General features: G+C 38.1%; 1 protein-coding gene across 2 annotated transcripts in view; it reads right to left on the reverse strand.

The window, feature by feature from the left end:
* The window catches only part of LOC149042837 (uncharacterized), a 33,196-nt gene extending 15,370 nt beyond the window's left edge, over positions 1-17,826 (reverse strand). The window contains exons 1-8 of one of the 2 annotated variants that reach the window (XM_089212035.1): positions 17,407-17,826; positions 13,260-13,327; positions 12,759-12,791; positions 12,578-12,610; positions 12,449-12,481; positions 12,146-12,277; positions 4,708-5,064; positions 2,287-3,227 (exon numbers count right to left, since the gene is read on the reverse strand). In XM_089212035.1, coding sequence (XP_089068161.1) covers positions 3,057-3,227; positions 4,708-5,064; positions 12,146-12,277; positions 12,449-12,481; positions 12,578-12,610; positions 12,759-12,791; positions 13,260-13,327; positions 17,407-17,686 — 1,107 coding nt within the window. In that variant the 5' untranslated portion in view covers positions 17,687-17,826 and the 3' untranslated portion in view covers positions 2,287-3,056. Of the gene's footprint in view, positions 1-2,286; positions 3,228-4,707; positions 5,065-12,145; positions 12,278-12,448; positions 12,482-12,577; positions 12,611-12,758; positions 12,792-13,259; positions 13,328-17,406 lie in introns of those variants that run through there. The other variant, XM_089212034.1, reaches the window with a different exon arrangement.
* Between the last annotated feature and the right edge of the window lie 344 nt (positions 17,827-18,170).

Consider the following 18,170-nt stretch of genomic DNA (forward strand, 5'->3'; position numbering starts at 1 on the left):
TGTTATAAAGTGACTGATGTGAATTGCCACTTAACGTATCGGAAAGGATATCAGAGCAAGCTCTTATTTTTTCACCCGAAGGGCGGCCGATGTAGTTTCTGAGGCTTGCTTTACTGTAATGACCGGAGATCGCCATGATGAGCGAGCCGCGATGAACTTCAGCATGATCATATTCGCTCAGACACCGTCATGATTAGTATGAATTTTAACTATTCTGCTAGTTTGGTTATATTTTTCATCACATGTTTTGTTCTGTTTTGTTTTTGAACACTGAACTTTATATACTATACGAGTGTTAGCTGTGTTTGATTTTTATTACCGTACGTAAGCTTGATTCTTCTGTTGCTACTTGCCGGCTCGCTTCAGTTCCAAAATTTCACTTTCAATTATCGGAAAAAAACTAAAAAAAAAACCGGAAAAGCTCGAACATACTACAATTGGCAGATGACGTGACAGCTGTAGCTCAGCTCTATGCTCTATACTCTCATAGAGCACGCTCTTTCAACCAATGACAGCGCGCGTTATATCCGAACTTTATTATAAATTGATTATATATCCGCATTTATACAAATAAATGTAATGACTCTTTGTTGAACATTTCGCTTCGCTATCATCCCTTGCGTGGTTGAGATAGCAATCAGCGGGGTCATTGCTTACTATTCCTTACATGTGATTTAAGAATCTAAAAGTAAAGTGAAGGTTGTATTATTATTTTTTCTTTTTTTAAATTGGTGTTTTGACGTAGAATGATCGATGTACTTTTACAGTAACATGCTTGATGTGCCACACTTACGAATCGAAGTTGTGTTGGTGAGAGAGCAGACGAGTTTACTGTTTTGGAGAATAAAGAAATGTGTCATTCAACGCTCAACTGTCTCAACTTAGCCTCATCTAAATATAAAATTGTGCAGACACTATAGAAATGCCCTTGCTGTTCACAATCACACAGATAATTATTATGATAGAGGGTTTGCCCCTTGAAAACAATGTCATTTTCTTAGACTTGAAATCCTATACAAATCATCAGTGCGGAGAAAGTCTTAATAAATAAGGTCAAATATTTCAAACTCTGTACGAAGTTCTTCAAGAAATTATTTTTTTAATTTGGGGGTGAAAACTTAATGCGAGTGTAGTTGGTCGATAAATAGGGCTTTTACTTAAAAAAGAGTATGGCTTTTATTGACTCAGTTTCGAATAATCTAAATAATAACAACACTCAAATCATATCGAGACGTAAATTCCTCTAAGTTTCTCTTTGGACAGGAAATGGTCAGGACTGGAGTGAATTATTTTTTGCTTCATCGTGTCGTTAATCAATTCACTTTTTCAACCACGCTTATGATTTGAATGGATCAAGACCTACGAGGGTTTACGTACAACAGGAAGGGGCAATGGTAGCCTTACCTGTAGAAACTTCCTTCCGTTTTGTCATGATTGCCACAGCAAAAACTAAAGTTGTAAGGGCTGTTAAGAGCGAAGCAACGGCAGTGGCAAATGCGATAAAGAGTGATCGGTGATGTTTCATTGTATCAGAATCTCTATACACCTGTGCTTTTACGTTTGGCTTTGCCTAAGGAGAGTCCTTTCTGAAAACTACATCGTCATAGGTTTCGGCGTGATCTTCCTGTTTAGATTCCATTTCGAAATAAACGTTCTCTTGCCCGACCTCGATCTTAGTATCCATCATTGGGTGGTATGATTATGCCGTTTGTAGATCGGATTAACTTTGGACAAGCTTAGGCAGGCCAAAGAGGCAATCACTGACGGCGCTCTTATGGGAAACAGTGAAAATTGACTGGTGCGTAAGCTGTCTGAAAATATAAAAGTAAACGTTTGTTTCGAAGAAAGTTTATAGACAGTACAGTGAACAATTCAACTGACCTAAAATGGTGATGTGAGTATTATTTAACAAAAAGATTATCCTCTCCTGTTATAGGTCTAGGCTGTCATAATGAACTCGCTTCTTTAGATTTCGTTTTGAATAAATGTTTTTGATCCGTGTATCAATGATCTGCAGACGTCATGTAGATGATTAAAAGCCGAGGGGCACATGATATTTCTGTTTTTCAGATGAGGTCAAAGGAGATTTTTATAGCTCTGTAAACATTCATCTCCACTCTCGTTTTTCTAATGACGATCCACTTTTGTTTTCCTTTACCTAAGATGAAGCCATAAAGCCAATGTACAATGCTGATGAAAGAACTGAATTTGCTCACAGCTCTTTCAGGAGTTCTATTTGAGACCAATCAAAAACCGGAAATGTAAAGTTAAAGTTGCAAACAGTACTTATGTAAGGCCTGCTCTAGATCATAAGCAGCCTTGAGTCATCTGTATTCGTCTCAAGTCCTAACACCAGCAGAATCTCCAAATAATCCAGAAGGCAACAACAACAACAGCAACAAATAACCAAAACATTCTGAGAAGGCAAAAGCAGTGCAGGTATAAGAGGTGGGGGGAGGGGGGGACGCATTTCGTTCTGTCTCTCTGTCTCTCTTAGCATTATAGACTGATCTGACCATCCACTAGGCGCTACGGAAAGGATGTAGTTGAAATGCCCTCCAACAGAAAACGACATAACGCTCATAACGACATAATTCTGTTGCCGTCCTACAGAGCGATGGACTTAGTCTTAAATTAGCTGTAAATAATGGCTGCAATGTGATTAACTCATACATTATTCGGAACCTGCCGCAACTGTGCAAGTTCAAAAATATTTATGACTCGACGACTTAGTTTAAAATGATGCCGTCAAGAAATAAAACAGTTTAACTTCTATTGATTCGTTGGTTTTCTTTATCTGGCCGCTGGTTTGACACCCCCGATTTGTTATCCGTTTGATACAAAGTATCGTGTCAAGGGAATAGTTTTAGGTTTCCAGCAGTGTACATGGCAAGAAAGCCTTGTTTCATCTGTAAACAATATTTGCTACAAATAAAAATGTAATATAGCGCTTAAGTTAGACAACTAAATTGTTTTTTCGTCTCGCTTTTGATTTAATATTCTATTAACATCTTTAAAACGACTCCTGTTAAACAAATGGCTTAACGTTTTCCTCTTTATAACTGACACTCCCAGTAGTGGATATAGCAAAACATCTTTGGTTCTCCAGTTGTTACGGTACCCTCACAAGAGCACTTGAAGGTTCTCTTTCCACCTGAGATGGTGCTTGATAATTTAGCAACTTTTGCATCATTTGTATCACAACTTGCACCAATAACCGTCTTACCCTGAAGGAGAAAAAAGACCTTTAATGATTATGATACAATAATGACAATAAAAAATGGTGTCAAGAGTTCGAAATGCGAAAACCTAAACCAATTTTTTCCTTTTCGAGATTAGGCGAGCGTACATGTTATATCATTCATGATGTAAGATGCACACGGCCAACAACCATAATCTGAGACATACTTTGTGCACCATGTTATCGCGGGCATATATAATAAATGCATCCTTCAAATCTAGGAACTTAACAAAGAAATACGCGTTTTTTTAATACCGGTGTCTAAATGTATAAGCTGGGATAAACCAATGCATTACAGGTTTCCCAAGCGGGCAGGTCGTTCGCGGATCATCTTTTCAAATCATTTTATTTTTTTAATTGGTCGAGATACAGAGTCAGCAACTTTTTTGAAAATAAATATATTTGCAAACCTTTCATCGTGCCCTGACAGGCTAAAGAGTTCATTACTTGTAGAATTATAAAACTGACCGTAGATATCCTGAAGGGTACGAAATTGTGAAGAACGCACTTTAATTGACATCTAGCGGTAAGATAAACCTGCCCAATAAGTTCGTGCTGAAGTTCGTAATAGTTTGTTCAATGTCTTCTTTCATATATGCTAAAAACATCAACTCGCCAAAAACTGATGAAGATTTGAGACTCAAAAGCGTCGAAATGAACTTGGGAGTTGAGTGTACTTCGAATCTCAAAAGCGAGACGGACTAAAGGTGGAAAAAATAAAGGAAGGTTGTTGCCTTTAAGTCAGGCTTTTCGATATTTGGACACTCTTTGTACCTATGAATATTACTTCAAGTGTTAATATGTCTTAAAAAATTTTAAATAGAAGCTGTTTTATTTCAGAATTATACAACTTTCAGAATTTGCAGATCGATGAATGTTACTCGAATTTTCTGGCCGTGAAGTTGAGTGAACAACTAGTTAAGAAAACGGCTTGACCTTTAAATTTTTCCGGCTATTTCGCCATCCTTTCTCTTTGATAGCGTTTAGCATCTGATAACCCAGAAAATTTTGCATATTATGCGTATTGGGCATTTTTAATCGTAAATCGTCATTTCAGAGAAAAACTTTTGAAGTAAAAATACCAGTTGATTCACTAAAAATCGGGCAAAAATACCAATACAGGCGGATTTTTGCATGAAAACGACGTTAATACCACTCTTATGAAAGTAGAAAATGTCATCATCAAACGTTTTTGCTGCGAAATTGTGCTGATAGGTTTTCTTCAAATCTACATATCTCTTGAGAAATCTTCGTTCGTTGCAACATTTCAAACTATCAATCTTTAAACTTGAGAAAAAATCCAGGGAACCACTCTGCGTTAAATTTAGAGATCAAAAGTGTCAAAGCTTCCTAAAGTTCATTTATGATATCGAAGAACGAATAAGAGAGAACTTTTGGGAACAAATTGCTGATAAATCGCTCAATTCTTTTTTCTGTACCAAATAAAGAGTTGATCTGTAACCTACGTTTGGTTCCGTAACTTGAACTTCTTGTGTAGCGGCAGGGTCTGATGTCATTCCGGAACTGGATGAAGTCTTGAAAGCACAGGAACTGGCCCCGGGTCCAGGGGGTCCTTGGGTACCATTGTACCCGGATGGTCCACGAAGGCCCTGAACACCAGGTTCTCCAGATGGTCCTGCGGGGCCCTGAGTACCATTATATCCTGGAGGTCCGGGAAGTCCTGCAGGTCCGGCAGGTCCAATGCCACCCTTAGTGCCATTGTATCCTGGAGGTCCGGCAGGTCCAGCAGGTCCAATGTCACCATTACTACCGTTGAATCCAGGCGGTCCTATGATGCCCGTGCTGCCAGTAGTATTTTTCACCTACTCAATCGAAAAACAACAACAATTCATTGTAACCATAGCAATAAAGCCATAATAAAACCGATGACAGCTGTAATAATAATGACATTTACCGCAATAACAATGACAATAACAGTGACAGTGACAGTGATAGAGAAAGTGACGATGACGGTGACAGTGAAAACAACAGTGAAAGTGAAGTTGAAAGTGATGCTGCCAATGAGTGACAGTGGCAGTCAAAGTGGCACTGGCAGTGACAGTGACGGTGAAAATGACTATGACAGTGACAGTGACAGTGGTAGTGGCAGTGGCATTTACAGTGAAAGTGACAGTAACAGTGACAGTGAAAATGCAGTAATAGAGAAAGTGACAGTGACAGTGACAGTGAAAGTGACAACAAAAGTGACAGTGACAGTGACGGTGACAGTGACAGTAACAGTGACAGTGAAAGTGCAATAGCAGTGGCAGTGACAGTGGCAGTTACAAGACAGTGACGGTGAAAGAGAAAGTGACGGTGACAGTGAGTGACAGTGGCAGTGGCAGTGGCAGTGGCAGCGACAGTGGCAGTTACAAGACAGTGAAAGTGAAAGTGAGTGTGACGGTGAAAGTGACAATGACTGTGACTGTGACAGTAACAGTGAAAGTGGCAGTGGCAGTGGCTTTGACAGTGAAAGTTAAAGTGACGGTGAAAGTGACAGTGGCAGTGACAGTGGCAGTGACAGTGACAGTGAAAGTGACAGTGAAAGTGACCATAAACATGACAGTGACAGTGACGGTGACAGTAACAGTGACAATGAAAGTGCATTAGCAGTGGCAGTGACAGTGGCAGTTACAAGACAGTGACGGTGAAAGTGAAGGAGAGATAGTGAAAGTGACGGAGAGATAGTGAAAGTGACAGTGACAGTGGCAGTGACAGTGGTAGTGGCAGTGACAGTGACAGTGATAGTGAAAGTGGTAGTAATAGTGACAGTGCAGTCATAGTGAAAGTGACAGTAACAGTGCAGTCATAGTGAAAGTGGCAGTGACAGTGAAAGCGACAGTAAAAGTGACAGTGACAGTGACAGTGACAGTAACAGTGAAAGTGGAATAGCAGTGAAAGTGACAGTGACAATGAAAATGTCAGTGAAATTTAGGCAGTGACAGTGAAATTGATAGTTACAGTAATAGTGAAAGTGATAGGGACAGTGACAGTGAATGTGACAGCGGCAGTGGCGGTGACAGTGAAAGTGACAGTGAAAGTGGCAGTAGTAGTGAAAGTGAAAGTGAAAGTGGCAATAGCAGTGACAGTTACAGTGACAATGAAAGTGAAAGAGGCAGTGGCAATGGCAGTGACAGTGACAGTGACAGTGACAGTGGCAGTGACAGTGTCCCTGACAGGGATAGGGACAGTGTCCCTGACAGGGTCCCTGACAGGGACAGGGACAGTGTCCCTGACAGGGACAGGGACAGGGACAGGGACAGGGACAGGGACAGGGACAGGGACAGGGACAGGGACAGGGACAGGGACAGGGACAGGGACAGGGACAGGGACAGGGACAATGGTAATGGCACTTCCAAAACGGGAGGCTCATTGATGAAAAGTTTCATTGATGGAAAACAACGCTGAATTAAGTTGGTTGTAAAAAAAGGAACCTAGTCAAGCCAAAATACTCATTTTAAAGTGCCTATGACATGAAAATTTTTTTTTGCATTTTCTGGTTATCAGCTCTATCTATCAGCCTAGCGAGTTCTCCTGGACTATTTTTTTTGTGCACTGAAAGTGCGATTTGTTGGCCGGAGTGTCAAATGATGTTAGCTTAAAGAACAGTACAAATATACCGGGTATTTCTATACAATCCTTTCCAAAGGATGTAGTTGTATGGCAAACATGGACGCGTTTCGATCGCCGACATCGAGGAGATTTAACTCTTAAATGTCATCGGCCTTTTGCTCCGTACCGAAGATGGCTGTTACGAACACAAACCACTGGTCAAATCCGGGGGGAGATATAAACCAATCAATTCTGCTAAAATAATGCTGATTAAAGGGCCTGTTCCTACACCGTACACGATTGTTCAACACTCTTTTAGGGTGAAATTTCGCATGCGTAGAATGGTGAGCACCTTACGCATGTCCCTTGTCTTTCCACATGACTACATCTGCACTTCTCTTATCGTACGAAAATCCTACCAATTGTAGTGTCCATCGTATTTTGATAACAGAAATACGTCATTTGTAATAAAGTTCGAGCCCTTTGCTGAGCTGAACGATATCTTGTTGTGTGTACAGTGCGAAACCTCTAGCGGATACTGGCATAAACACAAGCTCAAAGGGGCCGTGTAGGAGAATCCATCCCACGAGCCATCAATCCCCCCTGCCCTCAAGAAACTAAAAGAAGCAACAGTAGCAATGTCGTTGAGATAACAGCACTGCAACGAGATAAATAATAAACGTATGTTATCGAATTAGATGATAACGAATCCAAGTGCCGTGTGAAAGTCCATGCGTACGAAATATTTATTTACAATACTGATTTCAGTTGTTTGCCATTCATCGAAACGAGTCACTTCACAATGCTGCACTTGAACTACGAAGTTTTTATCTATTGAAATCTCTATCTGCGATTAACTTGAACAGATAACTATAACCTCACTCGTTTTCCGTTTGACTGGCTCGACAACGATAGCCTCTGCTTTTGCAATCTCTGAGGTTAGGAACAACTTGCAGTGAAACTGCCCGATGACCCCTCGGCGAAAAATCATTGTTCCTCGTGATACAGCTGATTCTTTCGTCAAAGTTAGCTTTTGGTTTCCAAAGGGAAATACCCTACAGCAACGAAACTCTAGAGTACTGACCTAAGGCAACCTTCGCCGCGCTCAGTACGAAAGAATAAAATGTTATGGCAACAGAAACGAACACAGCTACCCAATCTTGACAGATTTCGTCATGGAAAACAAAACACAAACGCAAAAAACTAAGCATTCAGTGATGGGATTTTTTTGTTCTACTCTTGACCTAAACCCCGCAAGCGAGAAACCTTCTTTATCGGTCTCCGTCGAAATCTTCGTTTGATGCACGCGGTTCTCCTTAGTAGGGCTCAACCGTACTTACAACTTTCATTTATTCTTTACTAGTAAAGTACGATGTATCACAACTCGCGGTAAAGCTTATCTGAGGTGAGTAGACATTGCTATCGAACATTATTTCAAGAGTATTTCAACACTAGCTGATACAAAATTACATGAGATGTGAGAGATTTGTAACTGTCAATTGAGAATTTTCACAGTTTTCTACGTCATCACCCGCTAGTTCGTTACCAGTCCACGGGACACTTTTAACGTAAAATATGAGCACTTAGGTTTTTTTTAAATTTTCTTCTAACGGAATTGGTTTGTACACATAATAAGCTAAATAGTTACGCAAAAAATATAACGCTTTCCAAACTATTTTGTGTTTTCCAAAATGGCATTTTCCGTGAAAAATGGACCTTTTAGACATATTTTTCATATCGATTCCGCAAAATATCGTGCTTTTTTCCAGACAAAGTGAAATGTTGGCTTTAAAGCAGCACTATTTAAGCAAAAAACACGGAAATTTCTCATATTTGATAAAAGCAAAATGCTTCAGTTTTCACGGGTTAAGAAAATGTGTTGCTTCAAAAGAGCAACATTCTGTATAATTCAACGGAAAGTTAAACGCAGGTACAATTTACTCGTACAAATATTCGATTTTTTACTGCGTTGTTTGTTAAATCTGGTCAAAGCGCACATAATGCTCTGCACGTTTAAGAATGGAACGATAAAGTCTTTGATTTTAACCCTTAATATGTTTAGGCGGTTTTTTTTTCATTTTTATTTGACATGGTATCAAGAACTGTAATGCAGAAATTCTGCAAAGTTTGACGGCCCAAGCGTTCAGAAATTCTGCACGCCTTGACGTCCAGTGCTGCAGAAATTCTGCATGGTATGGCGTCCAATGATGCAGAAATTCTGCAAGGTTTGACGTTCAGTGCTGCAGAAATTCTGCACGCCTCGACGCCAGCGCTGCAGAAATTCTGCACGCCTTGACGCCAGTGCTGCAGAAATTCTGCACGCCTTGACGTCCAGTGCTGCAGAAATTCTGCATGCCTTGACGTCCGGTGCTGCAGAAATTCTGCACGCCTTAACGTCCAGTGCTGCAGAAATTCTACACGCCTTGACGTCCAGTGCTGCAGGAATTCTGCACGCCTTGACGTCCAGGGCTGCAGAAATTCTGCACGGTATGACATCCTGAGTTAAAGAAATTTTCTGTGTTGCAAGGTCAATGCTGCAGAAATCCTGAGTCGTTGCTTTTCCATTCTCAAAAAAGACAAATTGTAGAGGGTCCACGCATACCAACAATTTCGATCAGTTTTCTATTTATGCTTTTTCTATTTTTCAGTGATCATAGTTGAAATAACAATATTGTGTATGCGGATGTTTTTTGAATGATAGGATAAACTTGTGAAAATAAATCCACGGTTGGAAACTAAAGGCTATTAACAGAGGCCCATACCCGCTTTATCAAACAGAACTAATCATAAATCATGCAGGCTTTTAATCAAATGCCAAAAGGTTAGTTGTTGAAAGGAAATTAATTTTCTCTTCCCTGCAAGAAAAAAAAATCGCGTAATTGAATTTTTGTACACATTCAGGATGAGCTCAATCAAAGAAAAGATGGAAGTAATCCTATCTTGGCATAAGGAGAGCTCATCTGTTGCAGAATAAGATGATCTGTTCATTTTTAAAGAAATTTAAATTTTAAATTAGAGAGTCAATAAGAAATTGAAGGTAAAGTTAAAATCACCTGAATACAAAGTATCACAAGCAGTCAATTCAGTGCCGATAACTTTTCAAATTTCAAGGTTGACAAGAGGTCAGAAGTATGCAAGTGTGACAGGTAACGCGAACTTCAGTCATAATGTATCGTAACGATAAATGTAGTTTAGTGTTATCAACTGAGTTGACAACGTAAATTGGCCACTGTAAAGAATTTAAAGGCTGACGTTTCGAGCGTTCGCCCTTCGTCAGAGCGATTGGGTAACGATAAATATAGAGCGATTAGGTAACGATAAATGGTCTGAGTGAAACTTTGTTTGTCAGGCACAAGTTTGCGATCGCATCGATATAGATACAATTTTACCTAAAGCTTATCGAATCGTCATCTCTAAGTCTATCTCTTATTTATGAATTGTATGTTTTCACTCCTCGAGGGAGATGTAGAACCCACAAACATTTGATAAAAGCACATTTTAGGCCAATTTTGTTGTTGCGAAAATTGATACGATGCTTAATTCACTTCGGTTGAATTACACTTTGATAAAAATTAGTAAATTATTTCAGATTTTCTGGATTCCGTCTTTGTTTTCAATGTAGAACCCGTCCAAAACCAGAAGGCGCCCTCACATTGGCTTTGTAGAGTGGGTCTTCAGTACATTATCCCTTTCATTGGTTTGTGACTTATTAGGCAACATTGCACGGTTCGATTTTCCTTATTCTGGAAACAGTTACAGCTGACAGAGATAGAGGATTGTTTTTCCTAGAGGCTTATTTTTGCCCTCTTATTGAGATACACATGTAGCATTATAACCTTCTGTAAACATTGGTGGAGATATTAATTAAAATCTGGGATACTGTTAATTTAGTTTCCCTCTGAATAGTGAACGGTTTAAAGTTTTCATTCGAAGGTTGAGCATTAATTTCCCTGTAGTCTTTTCCAAGACAATGCAAGATTTAAATGATATATTTGCTCTCAATTTATCACGTGTAAAGATATTTTAAAATAGGTCAAAGGACTGAAATCGTGACTAGTTAATATATTTTGGCTAGAGTAGATTGCTTATTTGCTGTATAACAAACTTCAATTTTATTAAATTAATGATATTTTTCAGTCAGTTTTTGTATCTGATCATAAAATAAAGTGATATGACTTAAATTGTATGTTGTATTGCTTACTTTTTTTAATATTTTAATATTCGAATTTTATCATGTGGCATTAAGCCACGTGCTATTTTAGGTACATAATTCCTGTTGAAAGTTAATTGACAGAATATTCGTTGCATCTGTTATTGACTGGTTAGAGAAAGACTGTTATATTCCTGTATCCATGGGTGAATTTCTGCAACATCTAGTGAATGAGAGGATGCAGAATTTCTGCAACATCCAGTATATGAGTGGTCTCAGTGTTCCTGTGACATTCAGTGACATTCTGCGATACCTTGTGAATGAGTGGTTGCAGAATTTCTGCGACACTCAGTGAATGAGTTGTTGCAGAATTTCTGCAACACCCAGTGTATGAGTGGTCGCAGAATTTCTGCAACACCTGGTGAATGAGTGGTGCAGAATTTCTGCGACACCCAGTGAATGAGTGGTTGCAGAATTTCTGCAACACCCAGCGTATGAGTTGTCACAGAATTTCTGCCACACTTAGTGTATGAGTGGTTGTAGAATTTCTGCGACACTTAGAGTATGAGTGGTTGCAGAATTTCTGCAACACCCAATGTATAAATGGTCGCAGAATTCATCCATTGTGTGAGTGGTAACAGAATTTCTGAGACATCCAGTGGACTAGTGGTTGCAGAATTTCTGCAACACACAGTGCATGAGAGGTTGCAGAATTTCTGCAACATTCAGTGACTGACTGTGAGCAGATTAGTCGGATTACCTCTGCATATTTTCATGATTGTCCATAAGCTAATCTCGATTGTGACATTTTCAAGCTTGATATTAAATACAAAAAAAAACTATCCCCTGCGTTCCACAGACATTAAATGTATGTAAACAGGTCGCTTTCAAAACAACCTCAGAATTTGCTGGAGTAGCTTTGTTCAATGCAGACTCTTGCAAAGTGTGAAGAGCTGTATGCTTGACAATCTTCGAAAATACCCTTTTACTCACGATTGAAAACACTCTCTGTTTTTGCGTAGGTTTAGAGGCATATGTGTATCACGTACTTTGTGATGACCATTAAGTTACCTAACTTTAATCGGAAGAAGCCATGATATCGGAAGCTTAGGGCAGTGACTTGGCACCAATTTCAGATCAAGTCTCTGATTGGTTAATTCGTAATTCGGTACGAAAAGGCATACAAAAATACATTTGGGTACCTTTTGATCCAGTTGCACAATTCTTTGTTGAAAATGCAGAAACCTCTCATTTACGCTTGTGTTTAGACCAGTAAAAACGTGGGCAACATCCTGTATTGCGAGACGGATATCCTCTAGCTCTGTATTTCTGCCCTAAAAGGTAAAATGGGCCAAGTTATTGTTTTAGAGAATTAGTGGGCCTATTGAGTTTGGTAAATTAAGTAAAACAGTCCTCGTTTTGTTTTTGAAAATAATGATGATAGGAATCTTAACAGTGAGAGGTTCAGAAAAAGATAAATTCTTAATTTTGGTAATGAAACTTACTTTGTTTGTCATGTTTTCCATATCTTTTTTCATCTGCCATAGAGTAAGACATTGATGTTGAACTTAATGGAATCATTGTAATTTTTTTCTAATATAGATGGAATTGGAAATGGATGAATTTAAACTTGCCTTTATCTCTAGCGCTTCCAACTCTGCTGAGACCTAACATAAGGAAGAAAAGAAAAAAAAAGAAACTTCTCAATATCATATCATTTTGAATGAATGGTTCATTCACGATCATTATCATTATTGTAAATATTAACAATAGGAGAATGATTAAGATTATTGAGGGAATGGATTGTAAACTTACGTTTTTCTTCAGTTCCCTTACATCCCCTGAAACCTTTAACAACAAAAAATGTGAATCAATATTCCTGATCGAATTTCTTCATTGAAGAATGCATTCTTGGCATTTGTTATTCATATTGATCTTGTTATGATGATGGCTATATGGGTGTGCAATTTGCATTATAAGGTTCGCAACTGCTATGCTTCTAAAACTGTTTCAAAAAATTAGGAGAGCACTTATAATGTCTGTGATAATGATACTTAGGCCTATATTAATGTTTATCAGCCTGATTAGAAATAAAATTTATATCACCCCATTGAAAAAGTTAAATGATGCCTCCAGCTTGTGCTCCAGGGAAGTATTAAAGCTCATTTTAAAATCTCGATTTCTATACTATATTAACTAATTCTCAGGGAGTTAAAAATCCTATTGAGTCTTATGTACATACATGTACCTATGAATTTCATGTCAGTGCATTTTGCTTTTATTTGATCACTGCTAAAGATTAAGAATTACTCCTACCGAGTAATCTCTTAATGCAGAGAGGCTCCTTTTCAACTCTTGCATATTCTTTTGAAGTTCTGACGTTTCTAGAAAAGGGGAGACAATAAGAAAAACATAGAAAATGTAAGAAAAAGATAATGAAGGATTTCAAATGAAAAGAAGAACACATGGATAAATATAAAGATAAAGCAATTAACACATGTTGAAGTTTCATAAAGTTATAAGCAAATGTTGACACCGTTTACCAAACATCTTTAATACAAAAAGGAAGAAATAGGACCAACTCATTCTTGAACTATTGCAAACAATTACTATCAAGAGAATTATTTGTCCAACTCTTAAAAATGTGGTAAGCAAAAGACCTTTTTCCTGCTTGTTATATGTAAACGATCTTTCCAAGTTAGTGCACCATTCGTAAGGAAGAAGGTACATTGTATGCCTATAATAACAGCACTACATTTACGAGAAATAATGTCAAAATTGAGAAGAAAAAGAAAATTTCGATCTGCACCTGGAAAAAAGTCGATTATGGCTTGAAGCAATCTACCGTAGGTTCCTTCGAATTTGTCAATAGCTTGTCAGTAACGCTTCACCCAACGAATTTTGGATACGATTCTGACAAAATTCTACGCTGAAGTCCGAAAAAAAAATTGAACAGAATTCGAAGCCTACTCGCTTCGCATTGTGCAGGCATCACTCGACAGGTATCTCCGCCGAAAATATTATTCGGCATCCATCATCAGCGGGCGAAAGTTCAAGAAGTCTCTAGAGACTCTAAATTCCGAGGCAAAATGTCAGAGATGCCAAGGCAAAGAAAAATTGCCCAACAGAGCTCAGCCGTGCACTCGAGTAGACGAAGAATTATTTTGGAGTGAAGGAAAATTTGAGAGTCACAATGATGTTGCCTTTATAAACGTTACTTTAAGAATCTGGCTGAGCATTTGGGTTTCAGAGGACGCTAAGACTATTAAAACGCTTACATTGAAGATTTTTCCATTTTGCAAATGGCAGCTGGTAGCAAAGCTGTTCAGTTTGAAGAGAATCCATCCAAAACCAGGCAAGGCGGATTGATAAACAAAACCCGAAGTTCTCCTCAGCAAATGTGGTCTACCGACGGTGGTGAAAAGGATCTCGTGTGGCTTTGCGTAGAGAGGCTTGCACGTCGACCCCGACCAATTAGAAATTCCAGCCCTTTGTACCTTGAAATTGTTTCTAGCCCCTCCACAAGTGTTGATTGGCCAAATCTAGAATGGGTGAGCATCGAAATTGGCTAAGTAATGAAGTTAGTTGCAAGTTGTTAACCAGAGGAGCGTGCCAAGAAAATAACGAACCATTTCACAAGGAAAACGGTCGTTGCAAAATTAAAAGAAGCGGGCCAACCACTTCATAAAATTATCCAAGTTACTGGACATGCCAGAGAGTCCTCGCTGGACGATTAGGACCAAACAACGGAGAGCGAACGAAGGTAATTGTCTCGTATAGCAAGCAGGTATGTCGCAACATTGACTGTATCAGTGATAGTATAAAGGTCAATCGCCGGTAATTATTTCTTCCTCTTGTCCAAGCCCAGAAGATATAAACATAAAGGAAACCATCCCAGCTAATCCTTAAAAGAAGTTTTAATGCTTTCTTTTGTTCCTTGAGATAGCTGTAGTAGATGCATGCCGATTTTATTTTCGAAACTAACTACGGCGCGAATTTCAAATTGTGTGTATTTTTCGTTCCTTGGCTGTACGCCTGGTTGATTATTGAATTGATTGACACTTGAACGGTGGATTGGTTGTTGCTAAGTAATCGTTTTGCTTGAGTGGTTTTAGTCTTTATTATTATTTTTTTTTATTTTTATTTTTTCATCTTTGTTTTAAAAGCCGATTTGAAACGTTGCATTTCACTATGGTCGAATATTTTAATGATCACGTTTTAAATAATCATGTTTTTTTGGTTCATTTTTTTTTCCGAAATTGTAATGGTTACAATTAATTGGCGACAGGACTCAGTGTCGTCCTATTCTGTCAGTTATGTTATTAGTGATTGGCAATCACTCTTATGACTAAACACCGAATTGGACTTCACTCGGTTCTACAACCATTTTTAATTATCTACATGGAACTTTGAATTTTCTTGGTGTGCATGTTAATCAAAATTTCAATTTCAAAGTTTATTAAGGGGGGATTGATTTTTATGTTAATAAATGAATTCACGTGTTTATTACCACAAGCCCCATTGAAAACATGAACATTTATGCTTTTCACTATTTATTATAACCTCATCTTTGGTCAGATATTATTACGCATATGGTTTACTTTTCGTGCCTCGACTAACAATTTTAGATATTGAAAAAAGATGAAAAATGGTCAAAGTTCTCGATTCGATGACTCGGAGCGTTTGCATCATTTACAATGCCTCCAGCCTTTGCATACTACATGACGCTAACTTGGTGTTGAGAGGCTCACATCATTAGGATACCCTTTTGAAGAACGCACTATATATGTCAAAGATAGATTATTCGCTAGCTAAATTCGAAATTTTTCCTTTCATCCTAAGCAACCGTGACAACATCCAAAAAGTCACTGAATGTATTAAATAACGCTTAGTTGTCACAACTTAGCCTTATCTGAATATCAAATCATGCAGACACACTAGGAATGCCTTTGTTTTTTATGATAACGGATAAGTATTATGATGGACGGATTTCCCCTTCTATAAACAATGTTCTCAGAAATCGATTTCCCCTTCAACTAGGTACATCAAATTTGACCTTCTTGAAATCCGGTCTCAAATGACATACTAAAAAAGCAGTGATTGCGCTTTTCACTATTGATATTTTTTAAATCCTCATCTTTTGTCATATGTTATTGCACATATGGTTTATTTTTCGTGCCCAGACCAACAATTTTGTATATTAAAAATAAATGAAAACTGGTTAAAGTTTTCAATTCAATGACTCGGAGCGTTTGCGTCAATTACAATGTCTTCGGCCTTTGCATACTACATGACGCTAACTTGGTGTTAAGTGGTTCACATCATTAAGATACCCTTTTGTAGAACGCACATTATATTTCAAAGATAGAGTATTCGCTAGTTAAGCGAAGCCAAATAAATACGAAATTTTTCCTCATATCCTAAGAAACCGTAGATCACTATTCAGTCAAATTAAAGAAACAGATGTAACAGGACAGTAACAAACAGAGAATAAAGATAGGCCTTTGAAAAATCTCATGGAAAAAAAAAAATCTCTTGGACTATTAATTAAACGCTGCATTCAGTTCAAATTTTTGAGGCATACAATTAAAGAAACTAGGGTAATTGAAGCTGATTGATGGTGGAATGTGCACGGACACGTTTTGGTCTCCAGCCTTTGCATACTACATGACGCTAACTTGGTGTCAAAACGATATTTATATATATATATATATATATATATATATATATATATATCGACCTGTACATTACCTTATATATTTTTTTATGTTTTTTAAATGTGGTCCTACTACATGCCGAAAATTCACAAAACAAACAAATTATGCTAAAAAATTAGTGGAATGATATTATATGACAGTTTCGGGTTTCACTTCTGAATTGTTTTACTCTTTGACAACATCCCGCAAGCCACTGAATGTGTTGTTCAACGTTCTTTTGTTACAACTTAGCCTTACTTAAATATCAAATCATCCAGACACAATAGGAATGCCTTTGTTGTTCATGATTAAGGATAAGTATTATGAAGGACGGATTTCCCCTTCTCTAAACAATTTTCTTAGAAATCTTATACAAATCATAAGTGCGGGAGAAACTCTGGTAAATAAAGGTCTAATATGCAAAACTCTGATCAAAGCTCTTCAAGAAATTTATTTTGTTTGGGAGTGGAAATTTTTTATGCGGGAGTGGTCTGTCAATAAATTGGACTTTTTTATTTAAAAAAGACGATGGCTTTTATTGACCCAGTTTCTTGGAATCTTAATAATGACAATACTCAGATCATATCGAAACGGAAGTTCCTCTAATTTCCTCTTTAGACAAGAGATGGTAAAAACCAAAGTGAACTATTTTTTGCTTCATCGTGTCGTTTAATTAGTGCACTTCTTCAATCACTTTTAATATTCGAATGGATCAAGACCTACAAGTGTTTAATACTTACAAAAGAGAGGAGCAATGGTACCCGTACCTGTAGAAACTTCGCTCCGTGCCGTAATGATTGCCACAGCTAAAACCAAAGTGGCAAGGGCTGTTAAGAGCGAAGCAACAGCGATGGCAGATATGATAAAGAATAATGGGTTATGCTTCACTGTATCAGAATCTTTATACTGCTGTGTTTCCACGTTTGGTTTTGCCTGTGAAGTGTCCCTTCCAAAAACTACTTCGTCATAGGTTTCGGCGTTATCTTCCTGTTTAGATTCCATTTCGAAATAAATGTTCTCCTGCCCGACCTCCATCTTAGTATCCATCCTTGGATGGTATGATCGTGCCGTTTGTGAAACAGATTAACTTTAGACTCTTCTTGGGACGAAACGTGCTTAGGCAGACCAAAGAGATGCTGAAATGCGATGCGATATGATCATGTGATCATCACTTACCCGAGAGAGCTAAGATTGACTGGTTCGTGAGGTGTCTTAAATAGGATAATGACAGGAAGTATTTATTAGGACGTAGACTTATAGATTGTACAATAAAGGATTGAACTGACCTTAAATGATGACAAAAGCATTATTGAACAAAATGATTATGCTGTCTTGATATTGATCCAGGTTATCATTATCTACCCACTTTCCAGCGTACAGTGAGATATCAGGGTAAAAACAAATGAGGTATAGAGGTTTTCCGTTCGGATGTCATGAGGAGCTTTGGTCCCGAAAAAAATTCGCAGCTTACATTCTACGGAGGCGCTATATTTCTGTCATCAATGTAGAGAATTACATCAACTTTTGCGGT

The sequence above is a fragment of the Pocillopora damicornis genome, chromosome 7 (assembly GCF_964200805.1).
Source record: "Pocillopora damicornis chromosome 7, jaPocDami1.2, whole genome shotgun sequence".
NCBI lineage: Eukaryota > Metazoa > Cnidaria > Anthozoa > Scleractinia > Pocilloporidae > Pocillopora > Pocillopora damicornis.